At 40.3% G+C, this 27,207-nt stretch overlaps 1 protein-coding gene across 1 annotated transcript in view; it reads right to left on the bottom strand.

Moving 5' to 3' along the window:
• Window positions 1-11,502: 11,502 nt before the first annotated feature.
• Window positions 11,503-27,207, bottom strand: part of BACE2 (beta-secretase 2) — an 83,036-nt gene continuing 67,331 nt past the window's right edge. Inside the window, exon 9 of the mRNA XM_024758268.1 lies at window positions 11,503-11,984. Within this exon, the coding sequence (XP_024614036.1) occupies window positions 11,731-11,984 (254 nt within the window). The 3' untranslated portion in view covers window positions 11,503-11,730. The remainder of the gene's footprint in view (window positions 11,985-27,207) is intronic.

Raw genomic sequence — 27,207 nt, 5'->3', positions numbered from 1 at the left:
GGACATGACACACTGGAAAGAAAAACTGCAACGGATAATCATACCCCTTAAAGTAATTATCATCACATACGGCTCTTCTTATGTGACAGGCACTGAGCTAAGCACTTAAAAAGATCAGCTCAGTTAAACTGTACACCAACCCTGAGAATTATTACTAACCTCATTTCACAACTGGGAAATTCAAGCAGGGAAGGGTAAGTAATTTACCGAGGTCAGAGAGCTAGTACAAAGAGACCTTCATATATGAACCCTGTAACATGTATACCAATATAGAGGATTCCCTAGAAATTGACCAACAGCCCCATAGAAAAGTGGGCAAGAGATTCGAAGAGTTCATAAAAAAAGAACTCCAATTGGCTCTTACGTATATGAAGACGTCTAAAGTTGCTCATAATAAAAGATATGCAAATTAGAACTTCACTAAAATATCATTTGCCACGTATTAGCTGGGCAAACGTTCGAAAGCGTAATACTCAACTTCCTGACGAGAAAACAGGGAAAAAGGCTCAGTCGTCGATGACCTGTACGAGTGTCAACTGGACCAAATCCTTAGAAAGGCAATTGGACAGTGCTTGTAAGGATGAGAAATGTAGGTGTCTTCTGATTCAAAGTTCCCTTCCTGGAAATGAATCCTACAGATGGACCTGCACGCATAATGATGTTTGTATAAGGTTACTCATTGCAGCAACGTTTGTAGGAGCAAAGATGGGAAACCCAGATGTTGTCAACACGGGACTGGTTAAACAGACTAATGCATCTGGAAAAATGAGCGATCTCCAAGGTAAACTACGTGAATTTTTTCTTCCTTTTGAAAGAAAGCAGCCCAGCATATATAGTTTGCTACCTTTTTATGGAAAAAAGAGGGAAATAAGAATATATGCCAATCAGTGCCTAAAGATAAATTGAAAGTCTACATGACAAACTCATAACAGGTCACCTTGGCAGAGGTTGGGGGGAAGGGGTTGAAACTAGATAGATGAGGGGTCAGTAGTGGGAAGGAGATTTTTCACCACATGTTGTTTTGATTTTTGAACTTTGCGAACGTATAACCTATTAAAAATTAAGTTTAAAAATCTGACTTAAACAGTGTGCTATATGCCATGATAGGCATTAAAAAAAGAAGAAAGGAACAGAAAATAAAAGGTGCACATATTACAAAGGAGATAAGATTACCATCATTTGCAGATGACATTATTTTCTTCTTGGAAACTCCCAGAAAATAAAAGCAGGAAAAAAAAAACTTGTTAGAAACAATAGTTTCCTAACATTAACCTAGTTTTCTATGTTCAATTACAGGACATAGAAAAATAGGTACTTTCAGATACATGAGCAATAACCAATTTTAAAATGTTACAGAAAAAAATACCCCACCCGTAATGACAACAGAAAAGTCAAAACCCTTGGGAATGAAATGATCAAGAAATAGGCATGGATCTACATGAAATAAACTTTCCTGAGGGATGTGATAGATGACAGATAAGGATAGAACTACACCATTCTATTGACTTCGAAGGCTCTGTTTGGCACAATGTAGATTCTTCCTAAATTCCTCCATAAATTTAGCATGATTCCAAAACAGATCCCCACAGGATGACTTTAGAAACATTACCCAATATTTCTAAAGGACATCTAGGAGACTAAGTATATGATAATATTATGTGAGATGACTAACTGCAGGATATAACGTATTAACCCTATTTTAATATTAATTAATTATATGAGTCCTCCTATGTATTAAACCCACATCAACAGTGACAGTAACTAAAACACTGGGCACAGGTGTGGAAGCAGATACTCACATCGAATCCGAAAGGGGCAGAAATGGCCCTAGTGAATGTAGGAATTTAGAAAATGCTCTGGCTGGTGATTACTCAATCAACAGAATCAAGTCTGTTGGCTGATCATGTAGCAAACACAGCATGAATACGTCGTTTAGAAACATGGAAGTTAAGTACCAGGGCAAACAAGACTGAAGGTTACCTCTGCAAGCAGCATCTAAAGGTGGGTAGTGGGGAGGCAGGTGACCACTGTTTTTTCGTGATAAGCCTCTCTTGAGATTCTCTGAATTTTTAATAAGGATGTAAATGTGTTACTTGAATTAAAATAAAAATTAATTGAAAAACCCCTAAGCCATCCCTTTCCATTCATGATCCCCACTTCTTGGGGTAACAGGTTAGTGTGAATTTCATATACTCCCTAGACTCACGGTTTATACCCTCACATTCACATTAATATATTTCTCTTCAAAAATGGATGCCGTATTGGCATATTATTCAGCAAATTGCTTTTCTCGCTCTACACTATTCCCTTGTCTGCCCACATTTCTGTTTCTTTAGAATAGATTTCTGAAAGAAGTATTGATTCAGCAATGACTTGGATGTTTTAGGGCTCTCTCAAATGATTTTTCCAATTTACACTTCTCATCAGCAAAAGAGATTGCTCACCACTTGGGCAGCTTATTTGTCCTTGAGAACTTTGTTCATTTGATTTTTAGCTACTTCATTTATCCTTAAGACTGCACACTTGCAGGTTTCTTGACCGTATTTGTCAGCTCTCGTTCATAGCTTTTGCACGTTTTTCTCCCGGGCTCTCATGTTCTTTTTCTTTGGTGCTTAAGGGTACCTTGGGTTTGCTTTAATGAGGGTAAGACACGCAGCAGCAGAAATGACTGTCACGAAGGAGGAAGTTTGTTTTACTCACAGATCCCTAGAGACAGGAGGCACAGCGTCCCGTGTGGGCCACTCAGGGAAGCACCAGGCCAAGGGAGCATGCAGGAGGGAGAGGAAGGGAGAGAGCAAGAGGATTTACTGTAGTTTCCACAGGAAGCAATGGGCAAGGCAGGGTGAATAGGTTTAGGACTCTGCCCAGACTGAGTAATTTCAGCAGGCTCTGGGGCATGGGGGCTGCCCTTAATTGTCTGGTACCTGACCCTGGGGTGATTAGGGCAGTGGATGGTGGCCCAGAGTGTGACAGTCCATAAAGGGTAAAGGAGATCTTAGGGATGCAGGCTCTGGATTGGTTGCTCTGTATCTGAAAGACACACACCCAGGTGAGCTGTTTGCTTGCAGGTGAGTTGCCTGCTCTCTCTGGGAGTTGGCCAGCCCTGGGAGTCCCGTCTCTCCAGGGTCAGCAAGGACCCAGATTTCAAAGCATCGGAATATTTAGATTATTTGTATGCAATTTTTACATGTGAAGGACCTTTTCAGTTTTATTTATTTACCACGGTGACACACTGGGTTGAGACCTTCCTTTCTCTGTACCCTTCGATTTCTCTGAATCTGTGATCTCTGGGCCCCCTGCCTACAATATTTTGTAGTAACAATGTGTACCTGATGGGGAGTTCTGAGGATGAAATGTCATAATGCATCTAAGATGCTAGAATTTGCTGTTCAATAAATGTTAGCTTCTCTCCTTGTATTTGTGACAAATATTTCCCCCAATATTTTCCTTGGTAGCGTTCTTTCTTAGCATACATCTTTTAAATTTTTAAAAATAACTTTCAATTTCCAATCTTTAACCTTACCAAGACAGTAGCTTAATGGTTGAGATCATAGGTCTGGTAATCAGAAAAGCTGGTTTCTCCAGTCTGGACTCTGCCACCACACGTGGGGACTTTTCCGCATCTCCCTAACTCGGTTTACTTCTCTGTGACACAGCCAAGTTCTCCCGCCATGGCAGGAGATGCGTATTTGGGGACTGCCTCCAAGATTTACTGCACATCTGGCCAGTATATTTGGCAGAGTCTATTTTGGAGAAAAATGGAGGAGTGGATACTCTTGATAGTTGCTGGATGTAGTTTAATTACAGACACAGTGGATAAAAGTCTGTGATGCCACACAGGATGAAAAATATAAAGGCACAAACGTCATTCCGCAAAGTTTCACAACAGCACCACCTAGTGGCAAGCATGAAAAATCACATTTGCAATGCCACCCACAGCTGATGGATCGCAAAACTGATAAACCTGGGAATCTAGCATAGAAAAAAGTGAAAACTGAAATCAAATAATCTCCTTTATTATTAGAAATTATACCTCCTATTCTGTTTCTCCAATAACTATTGCTTTCCCTCCTAATAGTCTGACCCTCTTTTTTTTTTTTTTTGTTCCTTGTCTGGGTATTGTCAACCAAAAAGTGTCTAGTGCCTGAAAGAAGGGTCCTTTTCAAGTGTTGCTTACGGCTCAGGGATGATGTCCGTCTCCATAAAGTATTTCTGCTTCGCCTGAGTTGGCGCACACCCCTCTCTAGAGACTGACCCATCGGCTGGATCCTTAGGCTTCTGGAAGGTGTGATTTAGCACGGCACCTGGGCGGGAGAGTGTAGTGCAGTCCTGGAAGCTTTGCTTTTGGAGGCGGACAAGGCTGGGTCCATTCCCAGGGCTAACCCTTTGCTTGTGTTTTCCTGGGCATGTGACTTGGAGCTGGTTTCTCACCTGTAGAATTTGGAGAATGCCATCTCCTTGCTGGGTGATAGTGGGAGTGGGTCCGGAGCATTCCCAATCCGGCCGTTTTCAGTCCCCGTATGACAGCCCTGTTAAATTCTTGACTGTTTAGATGTGCTTACTGGGGGGCTTTTCTATAGGCGGTTTCTCTCCACTCCTCCCCGGGACCGTTCTCTTCTCGCATGTCCAGCCTATTGTATACCTTAACGGTTGGACTTGGCCCACGCCTTCATTCGGTTTTCTCTTGGATACTTTCCAGGAACCCACATTAAAGTAGGGGAGGTAAGCAGAGCGTGACACGTCACCGACAGTAATTTCAGAAGTGTGACTTGACCCAAGTATTAAAAAAAAATCCCAAACCCAACAAGTTGGAAGTATTATTTATTCAAACCAAACTCTTTAATCTCCTTTTCAATGGTACATATCTCAAATTGGAACAGACAGGTAGAAAAATAAGATTATTGTAGAAAATTCCACTTTTGAGGTGCATAGGAATTTGAATACTTGTCAGTAGGTAAGATAGCATCTTCTCAGACAGCATGAATACCTCTGTAGTCCAGCTCCTGGTCCTATCACGACTTTGATTTAAATCAACATGATATACTAAAAATAGAGGAAATTTTCAAAAGGGAAATATAAAATAACCTGAAGCATTTTCAGAAATACAGGTTACACTTAAGCATTGTGTATTAAAGGATGTAAATGTGAGATACACACATAAGTACATTTTCTAAAGCACTACTTTCAGGACTTTTTTTTTTAGAATACAAGGCTTGCAGCTCTTCAGCCAAAAGAGAAACACTGCTGGTGCAGAAAAGTCACCCTTTTTGAGAAAAAAATGAGTGGCTGCTTTACGTGACTGAACATAGGGATTTTACATTTTAAGTATATTTAACGGTGCGAATTAACAGATACAGTAGGAAATACATCATTCTAGATTACAAAAATTCATCTCATGTTAGCACATGGTAAATCTCATTCATTCTTTTCCCTCTCATTATGCTAATTCCAACCCTAAACAGAATTTCCAGCCTCACTGATAAGAATGTATAACATTACATCCACAATTAGGAAATGAGAAAAAACAGTTCCAAGTTGTTAATACTAGCAGCAAAGAACACAAAACTGTAAAAGAAACTGGGGTTACGGAAGTTTATTTTTGGTGATTTTCATTATAAGTGAATAAATCCTTAATTAGCTTTGCTTATTTTTTATCTCACAGAGATAAGTTTTGAAGGTTTTCTTAGCTTTCACCCAGAAGTGTTGACTACCAGGGCATGAGGCGCAGGTGAAATTTTATTTCAACAGGGGGAAATGAAGCAAGCTGAAACCTTAGTTATATTAGGAAACTTTCAACTACCCTCTCACATGGAGCGTTTAAAAAGAAGAAAAAATAAGCCCTCTTGGAGACACTTGCCTTCTCATGCGATTCTGATCCATGCGTGCACGATGAATAAAAATACAATTATTCGAGGCTTCCCTGGTGGCGCAGTGGCTGAGAGTCTTCCTGCCGATGCAGGGGACACGGGTTCATGCCCCGGTCCGGGAAGATCCCACATGCCGCGGAGCGGCTGGGCCCGTGAGCCATGGCCGCTGAGCCTGCGTGTCCGGAGCCTGTGCTCCGCAACGGGAGAGGCCACAACGGTGAGAGGCCCGCGTACCGCAAAAAAAAAAAAAAAACAAAAACAAACCTAATTATTCCAACCAAAAGGAAATTGTATGGAAAAACATCAGTGTCAAATTAGGCTAGGTTTCAAAGATTTTTAAGACCTCAAATCTCCTTTTAGTGATATTAGTATGACAGCTGTGCTTGTATTCAAAATCTATTTTATAAACCTATAATTTATATAATTTATAAATCTACATTGGCAAAAAATATTCTATTCAGACTGATATGTGTGGGGTACACCTGTGTGTTACGTGCCATTTAAACTTTACCCAGGTGATCCTCTACCAATGACTCTCCACCTGCAAAAAGAACTGCCCACTTCTCATTGCTGCTCCCAGGGTACTGGCAAGCCCTGAGCAACCGATATCTAGAGGTGAGATTTACCATCACACCCTCTCCCGTATCCTGAGATGCTAGCTCGACACATCCAGAATCACTGCTCTGCCAGTGGTGTCCCAGCAAGTACCCGAAGGCTTTATGGGACACATGGAGGCCCTTGAGCACCAAAGCTCAGGTGCTGTGGAGTCACTCTTGCCGTGGGCTGCATCTGAGTTTATCTGGAACCTTCATGTGCCTCTTGCCAGCCTTTAGGTACTGGGTGCCCTTTAAGAGCACGTGTGCTGTGAGGTCACACAGTACAATGTAGTTTACAAACACTGGACGTCTGTATGCAATATCTGATTATAGGAAACCCAGAGAAAGCTGAGAGATAGGGGTACTAGAGAGGGGTGTACTGATTGGTCACATCTTGTCCTTGTGACACTCCTACTTGATCCCACTAACTAGAGGTTTTGCAGACTGCATCACCGGGAGGCCCGGCTTTGCTCTCACGACCACATCTCACAAGGTTGCTGACCTGGGGCATCAGGCTGTTTCCACCGGCCACCCCCCCTCCCCCCACAGGGAAGGCATTCTCACCAAGTCTCCCAGGGAGCCCGGAGCTGCACAGATTCTGATGAGGGCTGGCGTGCACTCTGCGACTGCGTGGACTCGAGGACGCTGGTGCCCAGGCTCTCAGTGGGGACAGCAGTGCCCCAAGGGAGCCTTCTGCTGCCCTCAAGCCCTTCTTTCTGGAAGTGTACCTGACAGCAGGCGTCCCCAGAGAAGGAGTATGGTCAAGAAGCTGCAGGACTCTTTCTGAGTCAGTGGGCTGACCAGCAGGGCTGGGTGGACATGGCCATATCTGAGTTTTCCAGCTTTCAGTGCAACTACCAGGGTGGCTGCAGCCAGGAGGCCTCCCCAGATGCTCAGATCCCAAACTCTGCCAACCTCCCTTTGGCTCCAGACCCTTGACCCCTGCCCTATGAACTTCCCAGGGCACAACCCTGAACCTACAGCCTAAGGACAGGGTCCTGCTTGGGAGTTCGGGTGTCTCTAGTTTTGTTAGAACACAGGGTATGGCTGCAAAGCAAGTTTCTCTTTGACAAATTATGCATCCTGAGGGGTTCCTTTGGAAAATTCCTAAAAAATGTAGGCCGTGCCAAAAACTCAGGGAAATGAGTTTCCTGTGACATCCTGTGTTGTTCTCAGTTTGTCCAGACCTTCGCAGTCATCTGCTGACCAAGGGACACGACTTCTTACCCCACCACCCTTCCCAGGTTCTAGAATTTTCCCAATCCCAACCATCACCTACTCTGTGTTCCTTGGATGCCCCAATCTTCCCCGGGATCGGTGTAAGCGTAAGGGGCCACCTTTTCTCGCTGTTTCCGTGCTGACATCTGACACACGACTCCAGCCTGAATGTTCTTGAAGTTTGGGGGTTGTGGCTGTGTGAAATAAATCACATCTCCAACTGCTTTGCCAGCTTTCAGGGTAAAAGAAATCTGAGGATTCCTGGAATTGAAGCTACTTTTCCAAAAGAGCTAATTCTGCTTATTTTGTTAGCACACTTTCGATTATATTTTTATTTTTTTCCTCCCCACTCTCTTGCTACTTAATTGGTAAACTGCCATAAGTTCAAATCTGAAATCCTTAAAACCCACTAGAAATGTACACAATAACTTCTGTTGTGTGGAGGTTTTTTTGCACTAGAAATCTAGTATCCCTCTTGGCAAAACCCATAATTTTACATTTTATGGTGTTTAGCTGTTTTTCCTAAAAAAGAAAAAAAAAACACAAACTCACTGGTAAGTTTTCCCTCTGAACAGTTCTGTAATAAATTCTAGTAAGTTTGTGCAAGAGAAAAATGCACTGGAATTCCACTCAATTATTTTGTTTCTACTAATAAGGATAAAGTCTATGAAACTCAATTATTGTTGTTTATGGAACAGGCTGTTGGGCAGTGATTTATTTCCAATGACATCAAGTGGCCCTAGTCCAGAACTTGGAACTGAACCATGCCTGGCAACTCCACCGGTGGGGACTTGGTAAGAGGGATTTAACAAATTTCCATTTGAGAGGAGAACCTATTAAATAAAGAAATAATCCTTCCTCTCCTTTTAAAGGAGATGACAGAATGCCCAAATCAAAACTGCTTTGCAAAATCTACTACCCAAAGCTCTGTGAAGTTGTTAATGCTGCATTACTGCGGGTTATTTTCATAGTTTTGAACTGTAATTGACCGCAAATTTATCTCTGACCTCAACATCTGCGTTACACAGAATCAGGTAAAAAAAAAAAAATCCTTACAAAAGTTTGGGAGTGGACTGCGTTCAGGGAGACCTTCCCTGTTGTCACACACAAGGGATCTGTTTCTTTAATGCCAGGTACTTGTTTTTTGGTTCATGAGAAATACAGAATTGTTCACCATGGTAAATGCCATAGTGATCAGACACCAAACACTTGTTCTTTTAAATTCCAGAGGAAAAGAATAGAATCAATCCCCATCCATTACTATTTTTCATAAAGTTTCAGTTTCTGAAGACAGGATTTCATTTCAGGCTTCTGAATAAATTATCAAGACTATAAAGCATCAGCCTATTAAAAACAGAAACAAAAACAAAACATTGTTCATGTAGAAGCATCCATTTCCCATCAGAGAGTTGACAAGATTTTGACAAAAACCTAATGCTAATTTTCGTCTTTCAGGAGAGGACCATCTTCCATAACCTTCCACAGTGTGCTGTGAGGTAAAAATGACACCCCCAAAGGACTGCCACCCCCTTTCCTGTTCAAAGCAAGCCTCCTTGAAGGTTTGCCAAGCTAAGTATCAATTTACATAACTGGAGGAGTTGAGTGTCACTAACAGGGTTTTGACTCAAAGTCCAATTTTCAGCAGCAAGGTATGCCAGGAGAATGTCCTACTTTCAACTGTCTATTTCATTCTTGTTGCTAAGTTATGCTTTTGTAATTTAAGCATTTCCATTAAAATGTCACATCCAATGACATCTCAGATGAAAAGGTAGAGAAATTTGATAGGAAATACAGAGCATTATAGCAAACTTCATTCAAATACCCAAGCTTGAAATCTAACTTGCTTTTATCAAGTGTTTTGGGAACAGTGCCTACGAATCTGCAACTAGAGAAATGGTCCCCAGCTTGGAAACAGAACACGGGAAAATGAAACAGAAGATGCCTGAGTGAAGAAATAAGTAGCAAAACTAACAGGGTCATACTTGCAACTCCCTCCTTTTATTTCAGGGGTTTGGATTTTTCACACCAAGGGGAAGGCACTGTCTAGGGTTGTTGCCTTCACACCTAGGTAAAGCGGCCCACAAAATAGGAACCCATGAAAAAGCCAAGAGGGCAAAAAGAGAATTGGAATTCCAGAGATTTCTATCTCTGAAATGTATTTTGAAACTATTACCTCTCAGCTAGCTGAGAGTGGAAATGATAATGAGCTTCTGATAACAGAATCTCCTATCATCCCATTTCAAGAGGGCATCGTTCCCACCACGGCCATACCTGGATGAATCTTGAAGAACACAGAAGATCCATGTTCTAAGACACACCTCAAACCTTCTTCACAAGAATCCCACAGATTCTTGTGGCTTCTAGAGAGTCTGTGAGGACACCAAGAGATGTATAAGTGGCTCCACATCTCTTTGGCATGGTCACCTATTTCTCAATATGGAGGTGACCTGGGGAGACAGTGTGCAGGGCAGGTGGCTGAAACATCCATAGGAAGCCTATTTTGAACACACATAACACTCCAGCCAGAGGAGATACTTCAGTTAGCCCTTCCAATGGGGTTGTAGTATATATCCAACCCATCCCAATAGCAATGCAAAGGGAACCCTGAACTTGGCACCCAGTGACAGAAGGGATATTGGCTTTAAACCCTTCTTCAAATGACATCACGTTAAAGTCATCTGCTTTTCTTTTGCCAAAGCCCTCAAATAAATGACAGCAAGTGTGGATTTCCCCAAATAAAGATACCACTGCACACACAACTCATCACCAAAGACTGAACACGCCAAAGGGAAGACGCATGTAGGTCAACTGTTGACGGACTTGGTTAAGCTGTTTCAGACGGGTGTGCTCGAGCCTAGGGAGTCCTGCAAAGAGAAGCACGTTGGTTCCAAAGCACAGGAAAAAGTAGAAATCCCCTAGCATCTTTTGCATGTCTTGTGCCTTCCTTCCTCGGAGAGCTGGTCAGGAGTATGGGTATTTAGCCATTTCTCTATTTCCCCAAAGAGTAATCGGCAACCTGCCTTCAGAGGAGAATTGGAAAAAGAAACAACTAAGCTAGTGAAAGAGAATTTGTTTTTCTCCTTAATACAGTGTTTGTCCATTTTAAGTAAGAGTAAGCTTCTGTGATGGTAACCAGCCTGGTGACAGAACGTCTCCAGGTTGACGTGTGGTTCAGCACCTATTATGTCTCGCCTGCTGGAAAGAGGATTCTTTAGGTGAGGGCAGCGGCTGGAACCAGGCTGCCTGTACCCCCATCAGGCACAGGACCCTGGGAAAAAGTCTCAGCAGAGGTAGTTTTTACTTTTATACCCACAATACTATGGAAGTATTGAGTACCAAGAGTAGGTTTCCTTCCCACTCGAAGGCCTTCCATCTTCAGAAGAGGCTGGTGAAGACTTGAGTGCTCATCTCTCCCTAGTAGAGTCCAGCTCCCAGTCAGAGCACAGAGAGACCCAGAAAAGGGGCCTGCTGCTCTTTTTCCAACTCAGAAGGGGGCAGGATGGTTGGACCATCAGGCCCCAGACTTCTTCTGCAGTCATACTGTGAGCCTTCTTGTACCACGTTGACGCAGGCCGAGCCTGGTACAAAATACCCTTAAATGTGATTAATACAAAAAGCTTCCCATTAGCTAAGAAGAGTTATAAAATATATGCACTTATTTCTCCAGAGATAGGAGGGAGAAGAGAACAAGCCAAACAAGCAAGGCGCTTGGTTTTCTTTTCTTTCCTTTTCTTTTTTTTGGGGGGTGGGGGGGTGGCACACCTAGATAGTTTGGCATAACCAGCTACATAAAGCCTGAAGCCCAATTCACTCTGTTTTGATTATGAATGAGGTGTCTTTTATTATCATTTTCCTTGGAAGTAGGAGAGTAGGCGGAAGCTTTAAAATCAAGAATCAAAATACAGTGAATCTGGAAGGCATCTGGGAGCAGAACAGAGACTTAAGACTAATGGACACAGGAAGAAACCTTGCCTTATAACCCCTGCCTGCTGCCCCTTGAATTGTCATAATCCTTGAGTTCAAGGTTGCTAGAGTTTAGGCTTTTCTCTTCATTTCCAGCGATGCCGGACGAGAGAGGACTCATCATTGACGACCTCGGGATCTGGGGGTAGATGCCGGCACCGGAACGGAAGTAGCAGCAGGATGATTAAGATAAGAAGGATGATTCCACACACGCTCATGAGAGTATAGGACACGATCCACAAAATGGGCTCACTCAAAGGCAGGGCGGGGACGCAGTTGCTGGCTATGTCCTCTGTCGAGAAAGGCCCAGAAATTTCAGACACTGGAGCACCTGCGATTTCTGAGGAGACAGAAGGGGGAAAATCCACAGCTGTGAAATGAGCAGTCCATCTCTATCACACGACAAAAGAGATAACCCTGTGCTTTATCAGCCCAAGTCAAGCCACATCGGCACTCAGGTTCCAAGGGCCCAGGCATCTAAGCACACACCGAGGGAGGTCTCGGTGGCCGTGTGCCTTCAGAGGGTCCGGTCCCCTTCGCACTGGAACGACAGCATGTTTCAAGGTCTGCAGCTGTTGGACCCACACGGTGGGGAGCAATGTGCGGAAGGGCCCATGCGGAGGCGTCAGGTGATTCGAGGAGGCTGGCAAGGCTGGAGCGCTATGCAGGTGAGGGTGTGTCAGTCAGAGCCTGTTAGGAGCTGTGTGGTCATGCTTCCTCAGAGGAGTTGAGGAAGGAAGAGTAGGACAAGGAAGTAGGAAGAGAAGTAGCATCTAGAACAGAAAACGCAGCCGCACATGCCAGAATCTCACGGATTTCCCCTGTGGAGTCAACCTGAGTGCGTGTGCCGCGGTGGATTCCCCAGTAGGTAACATGCTCACATCAGCCTGACCCACATTCCTAATGGGTTCCAAGACCAGCTGGGTAAGCCTGGCCCAGGAGACCCTTCCCCATTGCACTCTTGTCCTATGTCACATCTCCAGTGTACACAGGACGCAGAATCAAGAGTGGTTAGTGAGTGCAACAGCAGATTCAGGACATAACGGGTAACCAAGAAAAAGCACGGCTACAATTCATCCCGTGACTTTTGCAAACTGACTCTTGAAAAATGTTCTTCCTGGAGAAGGAAGTTGAAGTGATTTCCTGAAGCAGGTTGGGGACTGCCAGTATTTCATTTGTCTACACTAGCCTGATCTGCTCCTTTCAGAAGTATAGAATTTGCTTGGCATCTCCAGTTCTACCTGGAAAAAGAAAAAGGCCTCATGACCCATTTACCTGTATGTAACTGCAGAAATGAATATTTAGGTGCCAGGAAAGAACATGGCTAAACATTAATTTTCCTGTAAGTAAAGCCTCCAGATCCTAAGACCTGCCAAGTAAGATCTTTTTTTTTTTTTTACTGAGGAAAGAAAAAGTCAAAATAACAATGGAATAATAGTTAAAAGTATGGTTTAAAATGCGGGAAAAGACAAACTCAAATAGTTTGCAAAGAGGTTACGTTTTCTTGTTACAAATGTGGGTTTTGTTAATGTGGATCCATGGCTTTTTCTAAATGTGCTGGGAGAGAAAAGCAAGGAACAGAGCCTGCAAATACCTACGAACAGAGGGATGCTGGCCTTCAGTTAATCTAGACACCCAAGTGGCTATAGCATCTTCAGCTACCGGCAGCCTGCCAGGTCCTTTTGAAAATCAGGTTTTGTTGGAACACAGCCACTTTCATTCACTTATGTATTGTCTATGGTTATTTTTGTGCTAAAACAGCAGAGTGGGACAGTTGTGACAGAGACCATCTGGCTCAAAAACCTAAAATATTTACTATCTGGCTCTTCGTGGAAAAAGCTGGCCAATACCTGGCCTATAGCATTTAACAAACATTTTAAATAACAAAAAATCACTCCACTCTTCTTATTACAAAGGCGATACATACGTACAATAGAAAATTTGAAAATATAAGTAAATAAGGAAATAAAAACTCATAAATTCACCACTCAGAAACGTCAGTATTCATAGAGGATAATCATAGGTGTCAATCTTTTAAACAAAGATGGGATCATGTAACACATGCTGTTTCATATACTGTATGTTCACATTACATGTGATAAAAATCTTTTGATACCACAATGATATTAATTTTTGATATTAATTTTCCACAATGCTGTTTTTATGACTACACAAAAAAACCAAACTATAGATGTATCGCATTTGCTTATCAATCCCTATCTGTGACTTTAAGTGGTTTTCAATATTTCCACCATTATAAACACTGACATATGAAACATATTGTACCTAAATCTTCGCCCATATTCTTATCATGTTTCAGAATGAATAAATAAAGTAAAATACGGCTCAAGGTAGGCCTACTTTTAGGCATCTGGATATATGCTGACAACATGCCCACAAGAAAGGCTGAGCCACTGTGCACACATGCCCACCAGTGTAGGATGGGGGTGCCACTTCCCACTCTCGCACCAGCATCTCTAAGGAAGAATGATGGTCCTTAATCCAAGATCATAATGTTTACAATTCTTTGATTACTAGTTGGGGGACCATTTGAAAAATACACTCACTGGCTATTTCTATATCTATTATCATTTCTATCTTTTTCTCATGGATTTGTAAGAGGCGTTTATATGGTAAAAAAACTTTTTTTTGGCTGCAAATGTCTTTCCACAGTAGGTCATTTGTCTTTTCAAAGATTTATTTACTTTGTAAATAGCGAAGCTTTAACAAATGCAATTAGGAGAGTGAAACATGCTGAGTGCAAAGACAAGATCTTAACAGAGCAAAGCACAAAGAAATGAAAAATCACCTGAAACCACTTCTGCTTCTAGACAAGAGGGAAGAGGAACCAGATTTACCCTCCCACCTGAAACAACTGAAATAGACAAAAAAAAAAAAAAACATGAAAAAAAAGACTCTGAAGATATTAAAACTTGAACAAGGAGAGACAGTAAATCCTGAGAGATGGGAAACAGATGGTGTGAGCCGCACAGGTGCCCTTCTTACTGCCTTGAGAGAGTTTCTGGGTTGTGGCACAGAGAAGGGTGACACTGGCGGACTATGGTGGTCTCCCCAAGTTGGGGAGACAGAGGCAGAGATCCAGAGAAGCAAAGGCTGTCAGAGTTTGCACGGAGAGGGATGCAGAGGGGACAGCTACACAGAGGAATGCCACACATCTCCAGAGGGCCTCCCCTGAGCCTCCAGCGGAGTGCTGACCTTAAAATGAATGAAGGCCAGTGAAAGAACCACTTGGAAGGATTAAAAGAAACAGTGCTTGGAGTTCACACAGGGCTGAGAATAATGCCTATTGCCAATTATTTCCTGTTCACTCTGTTTCCCACAGTGAAAAAAACAAACAAAAACAAACAAAACCCCAGAAAAACTCACTCAATTCACAGGGTACTTAGAGTACTAAGGGTCTTTCCTCTGTAATAAGAAAGATTAATCACAGACTAAACACTGCTCTGATCCCTCTGATAAAGCTTGAAAGCAAGACAAAAAAGAATCAAGCTCTTTCTAAGGAACTTAACTGTGACCCAGAGCAAATCTCAAGAGTAGTTTAGAGAATACAAACACATTCAGTGCCCAACAAGGTAAAATCCACAATGTCTGGCGTCCAATACAAAATTACCAAGATGCAGGGAAAGAGGAAAACACAAGACGTAGCAGGGGAAAACTAATCAACTAAAACTTAGCAAGAAATGACACAGGTGACAGAATTATTAGACAGGATATTAAGACGGTTATTATAACTCTATTCCACTCAGGAAACTAGACGAAGTATTAGCCATGTTAAACAGAGACATACAAACTGTATCTTAAAAAAAAGACCTACATCAAGCTTCTAGAGATTAAAAACTGCATTACGTGAGATGAAAAATACACTGGATGGTGTTAATAGCAGATAATACACTGCAGAAAAAAGACAAGTGAACTTGAAAACATACCAATAGGAACTATCGAAATGAAACAAAGAAAGAGCGAAATACTGAAAAAAACAGAAAATCAGTAAACGATGGGACCACCTAAATGAGAGGAGAGGATGGGAGACAGAAAAAATATTTGAAGAAACAGTAACCAAAAATTTTCCAAATTTGATAGAAAGTATAAACCCGCAGATCCAGGAGGCTCAAAGAACCCCAAGTATAAGAAACATGAATACACCAGTGAATTGCTAAAAACTAGTGGTAAAGAGAAAAATCTTTAAAGCAGAGAGAAAAAGAAATATTATGTACAAAGGAACAAAGAAAAGGATTACAGAAGATTTCATGTCGGAAATAATACAAGCCACAAGATAGTGGAGCAACATCTTCAGAATACCAGGGGGAGAAACCCTGCCAGCCTCGAATTCTATACAAAGCAAAAGTATTTTTCAAAAGTGAAGATAAAAAAGATGTGTTCAGACATACGCGAGTGGAAAGAATTTATCATAGGCAGACACACACGCGCATGCACAAACACGCACACACGCATAATGAAGTATTATTCAGTCTTAAAAAATCAGGAGATCTTGCCATTTGTGTAACATGGATGAGCCTGGAGGACATTATGCTAAATGGAATTAGCCAGACACAGAATGACAAATACTGCATGATCCACTTACATGCGAAACCTAAAAAAGTCAAACTCATAGATTCAGAGAGTAGAATGGTGGTTGCTAGGAGCTGGGGGGGGGGAGGGAATGGGGGGAGGTGTTAAGGCACAAAGGGGCAGGTATGCAAGATGATTAAGTCTGGGATCTAATGTTCAGCATGGTGATTATAGTTAACAATACTGTACACATGAAATTTGCTAAGAGGGTGTATCGTAAGTGTTCTTAACACTACCAAGAAAAAAAAAAAGGAAGAAAGAAAGAAACTACTAACTATGTGAGGCGATGAACATGTTAATTAGCTTGAGTGTGGTAATCATTTTACAATGTACACATACATCAAAACCTCAAGTTGTATACCTTAAATATGTATAACTTTTGTCAGTTATATCTCAATAAAGCTGAAAACAAGAAAGAAATCATCACCATAGAGCTGCACTATAAAAGGAACCAAAGGAAGCCCTTCCAGCGGAAGAAAAATGATATCAGGTGGAAACACTGGACCTACACACAGAAAAGAACACTATAAATTGTAAAATCTTCATTTCTAACTTTAAATATTTAAAAAGATAACTGATTAAAGCAAAAATAATAACAATATATTGGGTGGTTTGTAACACACATCTAAGTAATATGTATGACAATAACTGCACAAATGACAGAGGGGAGAAAGGGAAGTACACTGTGTAGGTTCTTTTACTACAGGAAGTGGTAGATGTGATAAGGTAAAGGTGGATACTACAAACCCTAGAGCCACTAAAATAACACAGCAAAGAGTCATAGCTAATAAACAAGGGGAAAAAAAGGCTCAATTCAAAAGAAGGCAGAGGGGTTTCCCTGGGGGCGCTGTGGTTAAGAATCCACCTGCCAATGCAGGGGACATGGGTTTGAGCCCAGCTACGGGAAGATCTCACATGCTGCGGAGCAACTAGGCCCATGTGCCACAACTACTGAGCCTGCACTCTAGAGCCCGTGAGCCACAACTACTGAGCCCACGTGCCACAACTACTGAAGCCCGTGTGCCTAGAGCCCGTGCTCTGCAACAAGAGAAGCCACTGCAATGAGAAGCCTGCGCACCTCAATGAAGAGTAGCCCCTGCTTACTGCAACTAGAGAAAGCCTGTATGCAGCAACAAAGACCCGATGCAGCCAAAAAAAAGGCAGAAAAAGAGAAAAAGGGGAAAGAAAGAACAGATGAGACAGAGAAAACACATAGCAAGACTGCAGACTTAAACCAAACCATATCAATCATCACATTAAATATAAATACTCTACACTAGGGGTTTGTGGACTTTTTCCATAAAGGACCATGTTAACATGTTAGGTTTTTGGGGTCATACATGATTTCTATCATATATTCCTTTTGATTTTTTTAAACAACCTTTTAAGAATGTAGAAACCATTCTTAGTTCATGGGCCATAGATTTAGCCTGCTGGCTGCTGTTTGCTCAAGTCTGGTCTAAACACCCCAGTTGAAACACTGAGACTGTCAAACTAGATAAAAAGCAAGACCAAACCATAGGCTGCTTACAAGAAGCCTACTTTAAATGTAAATACTCCATTATGTTAAAAGTCATAGGATGGAAAAAGATGTATCATGCTAATGCTGATAAAAAGAAACCCAGAGCGGCTATTTTAATATCAGACAGAGTAGATCCAGAGCAGAAGACTATCAGATAAACATGGTAATTTCATAACAATAAAATGTTCAATTCATAAATATGACATAATTTCTGCCTCTAGCAACAGAATTTCAAAATATGTAAAAGAAGAATGGTAAAGTACAAAAGGAGGAATAGACAACTTCACAAATATAGTCAGAGGTTTCAACATCCTTTTCTCAATAACAGAGCAAGGAGACAGAAAGCAAGTAAGGATATAGACAACCTGAAGGATTCTATCAATTTGACAATTACAGAATACTCCACCCACACAGCAGCATATACATTGTTTTCAAGAGCACATAGGACATTTACCAAGATAGACCATATCCTGGGACACACTACAAGTTTCAATAAACTTTAAAAGATTCAATTCATACTGTGTTCTCTGGCAACAGTGGAACTAGACATCAACAACTAAAAGATAGCTGGAAAATCCCTAAATATCTGGAAACTAAATAACACATTTCTAAAACTATAAAATGTCTAGGAAAAACACAGGAGGAAATCTCTGTGTCACTGAGGTAGGCAAAACATTTCTTAGCTTGAACACCAAAAAGCACAATGTATAAAAGAAAAATACTGATAAATTTTATTTCATCAAAATTAAGAACCTGTCCTCTTTAAAAGACAATATTAAGAGACTAAAAAGACTGGGAGAAAATATTTGCGAGTCACATTTTTTTTTTTTTTTTGCAGTACACAGGCCTCTCACTGTTGTGGCCTCTCCCGTTGCAGAGCACAGGCTCCGGATGCGCAGGCTCAGTGGCCATGGCTCACGGGCCCAGCAGTCGTTCCGCGGCATGTGGGATCTTCCCGGACCGGGGCACGAACCCGTATCCCCTGGCGAGTCACATTTTTGATAAAGAATTTATATTCTGAATATAAAGAACTCTGAAAACTCAAAAATAAGAAAACAACTCAATACAAAAATGGGCAAGAAAATTTGAAAAGACACTTCACCAGAGAAAATGTGTAAATGGCACATAAGCACATGAAAAGACGTTGGAGACCAAGAGTCATTAGGGAAAAGCAAATTGAAACCCCAATAAGATACAACTAACTACCTGTTAAAATGAAAAAGATGGACCATATCAAATGTTGGTGAGGATGTAGAGGCACTGAAACTCTCATACACAGCTGTGGAACTCTCATTCCACAGCTGGTGGAAATGGAAATGACAAACCTATCCCTCTCCTATGACTCAGCCATTCCACCCCTAGGTATTTACTCAAGAGAAATGAAAATTATGTCCAAGGACTTCTACACTAATTTTCAGAGCAGCTTTATTTATAATAGCCAATAAAACCTGGAAACAACCCAAAAGTTCAACAGGTGAAAGGGGTAAGCCAATTATGATATATCTATGCAACTGAGCGTTGCTCAGCATAAAAATGAATGAACTCCTGGTACATGAAAAAAGAAATCAATCTCAAAATAATTATGCGCGTGAAAGAAGCCAGACAAAAAGGAACGCAGGCTATGATTCCATTTTTATGATATTCTAAAAAGTGAAAAGTAATCTATAGTGACAGAAGGCAGATCAGTGGCTACCTGGGGTTGGGGTCAGAGGCAGCAAGGGCTGGGGGGCAGGAAGGACAGAAAAGTACAAGGAAACTCTGGGGCGTGATGAAAATGTTTATCATCTTGTGTGTGGGGATGTCTTTTTAGGTTGCACACCTAATGTAAAACTTACCAAATTGTACACCCTATAACACAAATGGCTCATTTCACACCAATTATATCTCAATGACGCTTTCAAAAAATCCAAAGAACAAGGCGGTCAAAAAAGCATGTCAAAAAATCCAAAGAACAAGGCAGTCAAAAAAGCATGTCAAAGAATAACACATGTGACATGATTGCATTTAGGTTAAAAAAGAAAAACAAAACCAACGCCAGCTCTGCTAGGTCCCTAGGGATTTTAGTATTTTAGTATTTTTCTTCAAGTGGAACGCCCAAGTTTATACATGTTTCCATATATGAGACACACACACATCTGCCTAGATTTAAGATGGGGTTACAGCCCAGTAAACCCATGATGAGTTGAAAATATCATTAAGTCAAAATGCATTTAATACACCTGACCTACTGAACATCATAGCTGAGCCCAGCCTTCCTTAACAGTGCTCACAACACCTACGTTAGAACACTTCCATTAGACTACAGGTGGGCGAAATCATCCGATACAAAGCCTATTTTATAATAAGGCGTTGAATATCTCCTGTAATTTACTGAATACTGTATGGAAAGTGAAAACCAGAATGGCTGCCTGGGTACAGAGCGGTTCTAAGCAGTGTCATCGGTTGTTTACCCTGGAGATTGTGGGGCTGAGTGGCAGCTGAGGCTGCTGCGGCCCAGCATCCCAAGAGCATCGACGGCATATTGCTAGCTCAGCCGAAGATCAAAATCCACACCTCAAAGTAGGCTTTCTACTGAATGCATATGGCTTTCACACCATCATAAAGTCAAAAAATCTCAAGTCAAGCCACCATAAATCTAGGACCATCTGTACATATATACAAATACAATAAAAATAGTAAAAAAAAAAAAAGTCCAAGATCATCCAATTTTCTTTAATGTACATGTATTATTTTTATAAGCAGAAAAGTTATGTATTTTTTTTTAAAGTTTTTGAGAACTAGCCCTAATTTAAGGTTGTCAGACATAATGTATTATCTGGAAACAACAGCCTTCTCACATTCGCTAACCAGCCACCCAATGTTAAAGTTGATTTAAAATTACTTCTGGAGAATATTTTCTAGAAATGCCATTCACTGAAAAGCCTGTGTATTTATTACACATACTACTAATTCTGTGGTCACAGAACAGATTTTCACTTTTCACATTGGATCTATTTATGAGAGGCCGTAGTGTGCCGTGGCTAAGAGCACGGTCCCTGGGGTGCAAGTCCTAGTTGCCGCTTATGAGCTGTGTCATTTTGGTCAAGTTACTGAACTTCTTTGCCCCACAGTTTCCCCATCTGTAAAGTGAAGCCAATAATAGCAGAGTCTTGTTGTATAGATAATCAAGTCAACAGGAGTTAAGCACTTAGCAGGGTGCCTGGACTAAGGTGAGTGTTTACTAAATGTCAGCTGTTAATACACTGTTACTTTAAATTCTTTCATCAAGGGCTTGGGTTAAACTTTTAATTATGCATTTTCTGTCTTGTCTCCTAGAAGGTCAGGACCCAGCCGATAATGAGTGCCTGAAGAAGACAGCTCCTTTACCAACTATAAAAATTATAGTAGTCAGGTCTTTTCCACCACAGCATACAAAATGAAGTGACCCGTCCCCTCCCATGGATTAGTTGGTACTGAGATGCTTTCTGAGTGGACGTGGTTTACTTGGAAGAGTGTCCTGGAGTTATAGGACCAGTGCAATGGATTCAGTACCGTTTTGCTCTGAAACCATGTGAAGCCACTTACATCCCAAAGCCTCAGTGTTCTTTTCTGTAAAATGAGGAAGCAGGGCTGCCTAATCTATGTCTTTGGGGACCCTTGGCTTTGGCATCTTTTGGTTGTACTCTAAGTAGATGGCAGAGGCATATCTCTGAGACTCTGTTCTTAATAGCTAACTTTCCTATTTTTAAGCATGAACCAGAATATCCAGTTTCAACCTGCCGCAAAGAAAATTCACAGTTAAACGACTGCCACAATCCATGATGTGTCTCAAATTGTCTAAGCTGAAATCTATACAGTTCTTGGGTGCTAAATGTCTCAATCTATAAAAAGAGATGGGTGGTATTTCAGAAGCTTTGGATACATTAAGAGAAAGCTGTCAGTTTTAACACGCTACTATCTTCCTAGCTATAGGACATTTGGTCCAGGCAACAGAGAGGCAGGTGAATGTGCCCCAGTCCCCGGTACCTGTTCCAGGTATGTGCGACTATGTGCTGCAGACCCAGGCTGGCCATCTCCATGACACACCACGACTGCCACCTTGTTTATCTGGCTCTGATCTGAGACTAGAATAGTGACTCTCCGTAGGAGTGGAGGGTGAGTTGAGGAGAAGCAGGGGCAGCAGAAGAGAAGCATCTGGGGATCTTCTTCCAAAATACCCATCAAGCACCCACCCACCACCAATCTTGTATACCTTGGCTGAAAAAGGAGGTGAGGATGTAGAGCATGAATATTTGAAAAAGCTCCCCAGGAGATTCTAATCAAAGAGCTCCCACTCACTGCCCTCTTTCCCACCCCAACCCTTATAGAGAAGCCTAATCCCATAAGCTAAGTGTTGTCTGACAAACACAGATTATTATGAAAACCAAAATAAAGACGCTAGGGGAGAAGGGCAGCTCCCAAAGATTTTCAAGTTCTGGTTGGTGCAAAGGTAGAACTTTCTCCTGCTATAACACACAGAAATGAGGACAAAAACAACCCTTAATTTTAAATTTGTAGCTGAGCTCAGAAATAGGTGTTAGGGCTAGGTTCCAATTCCCAACAAGTTGGAGGTGGACAGAAGACCCCAGCACCAAGGACATGGGTGCTAGAGATGACATGCCAGCAAAAGTCTGGCCCATCAGTACAGGGAGCCAGGAAAACTCTACCAACAAGGGAGCCTGACTCTATCTGAGGTTTGAGGAGGGTGGAAGCTGAGTGCGAGAAAGGCTGTCCCATGAGAAACAGAACCTCAAAACCAATACCTAAATCATGGCTGGCATCTAAATTTACACAACTTGGTGTAGAAACACTATACTTCTCATGGTTTGAAAAACACTCAACAGAAAAATGCAAATTGCTTTACAGGAACATTTTTACAACCCAAAGTGCACTGAGCTCTCTCAGATTGGAAAAAACAAAACAAAACAGAACACTCTCACTAAAGATAAGCTCACAACAAAAAATTACAAACCAAGTGAGGGAAAAAAAATCCACCAGGAGAGAACAGTCAGCAGACACAAAACCAAGGAGATTAGTTCTCTATCAATGATAGAAAATACGACAATCTGCTTGCATTATACAACAGCTGTGTTTAAAGGGATTAAAAACTCACTAAAATACCAACAAGATTATTTCTTTAACTAAACAAGCTGATTCAAAAGTTCATAAAAACCATTGTAAAGCAATTATACTCCAATAAAGATGTTAAAAAAAAAGTTCATAAAGGGAAAGAAAATTAAGACTAGCAGGGAAGTTTTGAAAAAAGAACAATAAAAGGAAACTAATACTATACAACATATCAATGGAACAAAATAGGGAACCCAGAAATAAATATATTTTAATAGTGGGATTTCAAATTAGTCAAGAAAAGATAGTTCACTTGATAAATGTTCTGGAAACAATCTGGTAGTCATCTTGGGGAGAAAAGATTTAATCTGTACATTCTATGCCAAGGGAAATCAAACATAGAAGTATATACTTAAATAACTCACAAAATAGTTTTAGTGAGAAAGGTAATTTTAAAAGGGACATTAAACCCAAAAACTTAAAGCAAAAGATTGATATATTTACATGCATAAAAGTAAACATTTTTTACACTAAAATTCATCAGAAGCAAAGTTTAAAAATAATTTCCGATTGAGATACGAATTTTAGCTTTTCTTCCTCCAGACAAATGAAGACATAAAGAGCTCTTACAAATTGACACCAAAAAGTAAAAACCCAACAGAAAAAAATGGCGAAAAGATAGGAGTGGATAGATCACAGAAAAGGAAAAACAAACACCCTTAGATATATGAAAAGAAACTCAACCTCACCCATATAAAGCAATACAATTAAAACTGCACTGAGATGATCTTTTTTCACCTATCAGATTGGCAAAATTCCCCAAAGTGCGTCACTATGTTGGTGAGTCTGACTGGAGAAACAGGCCGTCACGTACATTGCTAGAGAACTAGTATAGTCAGGTATAAGCGAGTATAACCTCTATGGAAAGCAATGTGACAGTATTCACCACGATTACAAATGATACACCCTTCAACCCAGTAATTCTACTTCTAGTTATCTAACCTGGAAGTATACTTTCTTATCTGTGAATAGACATATATAAACGGTATCCATCACAGCACTGTCGTAACAACAGAAGATTAGAAACAACATAAATGCCTATCAATAAAGATTAATTAAACCAATTAGGAAACATCCATACAATAGGAGATCATGAGGCTCACAAGAGTGATAACAAGGGAAGATTTTATGTACTCATGTGACCGAATCTGAGAGAGTGGGGTGCTGTATAAATCACTGTACCTTTTGAATATTACCCAGCCGTTTCTTAAAATTAAATAAAAAATGATAAAGGAGATAAAGGAAATACAAGCCACAACAAAATTATTACAGGCCACTACAGAAAAGTAAACTAGTACATTTGAGAAAGTACAAAATAGAATTTCTGAAAATGAAAAATACAGCCAACGTAATTTAAAACTCACAGGATAGGTTAAATAGATTGAACACAGCTGAAGAGAGAACTAGACCAATATAAGATGTACCTGAGGAACCTACACAAAACGCAGCAAAGAAAATATGAATGAAAGGTCAAGCGTTATGGAGGAAATAATGAGAACTCCCAAAATTTATTTCATAGGAGATTAGATGAGAGTACAAGAATGGGTGTGGAGATACAGCTGAGAATTTTCTAGGGTTGATGACAAGGAACATGAGTTGTCAGAATCAGAGAGCACAGTGAGTCTTGAGCAAGATGAAAAAATAATCTAGGGCTTCCCTGGTGGTGCAGTGGTTGAGTCCACCTGCCGATGCAGGGGACGCGGGTTCGTGCCCCGGTCTGGGAAGATCCCACATGTCACGGAGTGTCTGGGCCCATGAGCCATGGCCGCTGAGCCTGCGTGTCCGAAGCCTGTGCTCTGCAACGGCAGAGGCCACAACAGTGAGAGGTCTGCCTACCGCAAAAAAAAACAAAACTATATCTAGATATATCATGGTGAAAGTTCAAAACGCTAAAAATTTAAAATAAAAGAAGTCTCAACAGCACCCAGAGAGAAGGAATAGATTACCCTTAAAGGTATAACAACTGAAACTCACTGGAGTCTTTTCACCAGCCATTATGATGGCAGGAGAGTAATAAAATAGCATCTCCAGAACACTAAGGGAAAACGGTTGACCTAAATTCCACACACAGCTAAATTATGATTCAAGAGGTGTGGCAAAATAAAAATTACCTTTCACAAACTTTTATAAGAGAAATCCTAAAGTACATTCTTCAGCAGAAAGAAAATTGCTGTGTAGTGTCCCAGTGAATGGAAAGATGACCATTTATTTATCCATTCTCCTTCGAAGGACTCTGGACTGTTTTTAGTTTGATGAAAATGATAGTTTTATGTAATTATCATGAATGCAGCACTTTGGTTAGTTTTATGAATGAAGCTGTTTCTGGTCAAGTCTTTCAGTGGACATACACGTTCATTTCTCCTTTGCATATAGCTAAGAGTGAAATTTGCTCAAATGCATTGAGTAGGAGTATTTATAACATTAGTAGAAACTGTTGAGCAGCTTTTTAAAATTCATACTAAACAATGTCAGCAACTAGGAATCCCTTAATTGAGGATTGGAAGGGACTTCCACAAACCTAACCCATCCATTATGCTCAATGGTGAAGTATTTTAATCACCCCCATTAAAGTAAGGAGAAATGTCCATCACTATTTTCTATTCAATAGTGTCTCTAAAAGCATCAGTAAAAGAAAAACAACGAAAAGATAAAAGATTAGAAATGCTAAAAAGCGTATTATTTGCAGATCATCTACCTTTCCAAAGAGAATCCAAGGGATTCTAACAACTATTTAAAAAACGGAGAATCCAGCAAGGTGGCTGGACAGAAGATTACTACACAATAAAATGGAAAGCCTGTACACCAAATAATCCATTAGAAAATACAATTTTAAATAATCTCATCTATAATAACAGTAAGCGCTAACAGGTATCTAGTAATAAGTATACGTGTAAGACCTTTTCAGAGAAACCACAGGGCCTTGCTGTAGGACATCAAAGATGACCTAAACAAATGAGATTTAGCACATTCATGGGGTAAAGACTCATACAGTAAAAATTTGATGTCTTCTCAAGTGAATCTATAAATTCAATGTAGTTCTGATCAAAATCTCAATATGATTCTTCAGGGATCTTGACAAGCTGAATAACAGGATAAAAGTAGCCAGGACAATTTTAAAGAAGAATAAGGAGAAGAGTCAAACACCTACCAGACATTGAATCTTATTATAAACTACAGAAATTAAAACCATATGTTACAGCACAGAGATACACAACTATCCCCGCTGGGACAGAACAGAATGCTCAGAAATAGACCCAGATATATATACATGACAAAGAAATTATTAAAATCCAGTAGGTACCTTGCAAAAAATATTTAACCTGAATCTAATCAAACCTCTAGTCCTAAGTTTCCAGGAAATATGAATATGATATCAAACAAAAATGTTAAATGATACCATCAGGAAATACTCAGATGAATCTGAGTATGATACATTCTATAATACAACTGGCCTTCAAAGAAAAGTAAAAGCTAAGGAAAACATTTTTGGGACAACTGGGAAAAGTTGAATATGGCTTAGATATTGTATGATATTAGGTAAATATTGTTACCTTTTTAGGTGTCATATTGATATTATGGTTAGTTAGGAGAATGTACTTACTTTTAAGAGATGAACAATGAAATATTTAGGGGTGAGATGTCATGATGTCTGCAACTTATTTGCAAATGGTTCAGCAAAAAATATATATATACATATACACTTACTGATACATGGCAAAATGTTTAAGTCTAGATGGTCAGTATGCAGGATGTTATTGTATTATTTTTAGTCTTTTTTGTATATTAATTTTTTTTACAATAAAATATTGAAAAAATCAGTGGGAAAACATATATTCAATAAATGATGCTGAGAAAATTCAGTGGCCTCATAAAAATTAGATTCCTACTTCACATTTGAGAAGAAAATGAAACAAAAGTATAAAGTACCTTTAGAAGAAAAATAATCTCTATTTTTTTAGAGAAAGGGAGAATTTCTCAAATAAAGTACAGAATAGAAGCCATAAAAAGGGATTAGTAAATTTTACTTCATTAAATTAAAAATGTAAATAAAAGACACAAAACCCAAGAAAAGCCGGAGAGATTAGGAGAAAATATGTGCCATGCATATAACCCAGAAAATCAGTATCTAAAATATATAAAGAACTTATGTATGTCAATAAAAAATAATTAGAAAAACGTGCACAAGCTGTTAATAGAAAAATTCACTATCAGAGAAAAAGCTTAACCATCCCATAGACATATCAAAAGTTATGTCATCTCAGGAGCAATTAATTAAAATGTGGCACTATTTCATACACATATTGGC

This window comes from Neophocaena asiaeorientalis, unplaced genomic scaffold (genome assembly GCF_003031525.2).
Source record: "Neophocaena asiaeorientalis asiaeorientalis breed wild unplaced genomic scaffold, Neophocaena_asiaeorientalis_V1.1 scaffold45, whole genome shotgun sequence".
NCBI lineage: Eukaryota > Metazoa > Chordata > Mammalia > Artiodactyla > Phocoenidae > Neophocaena > Neophocaena asiaeorientalis.
This window is presented reverse-complemented; position numbering and strand designations above follow the sequence as displayed.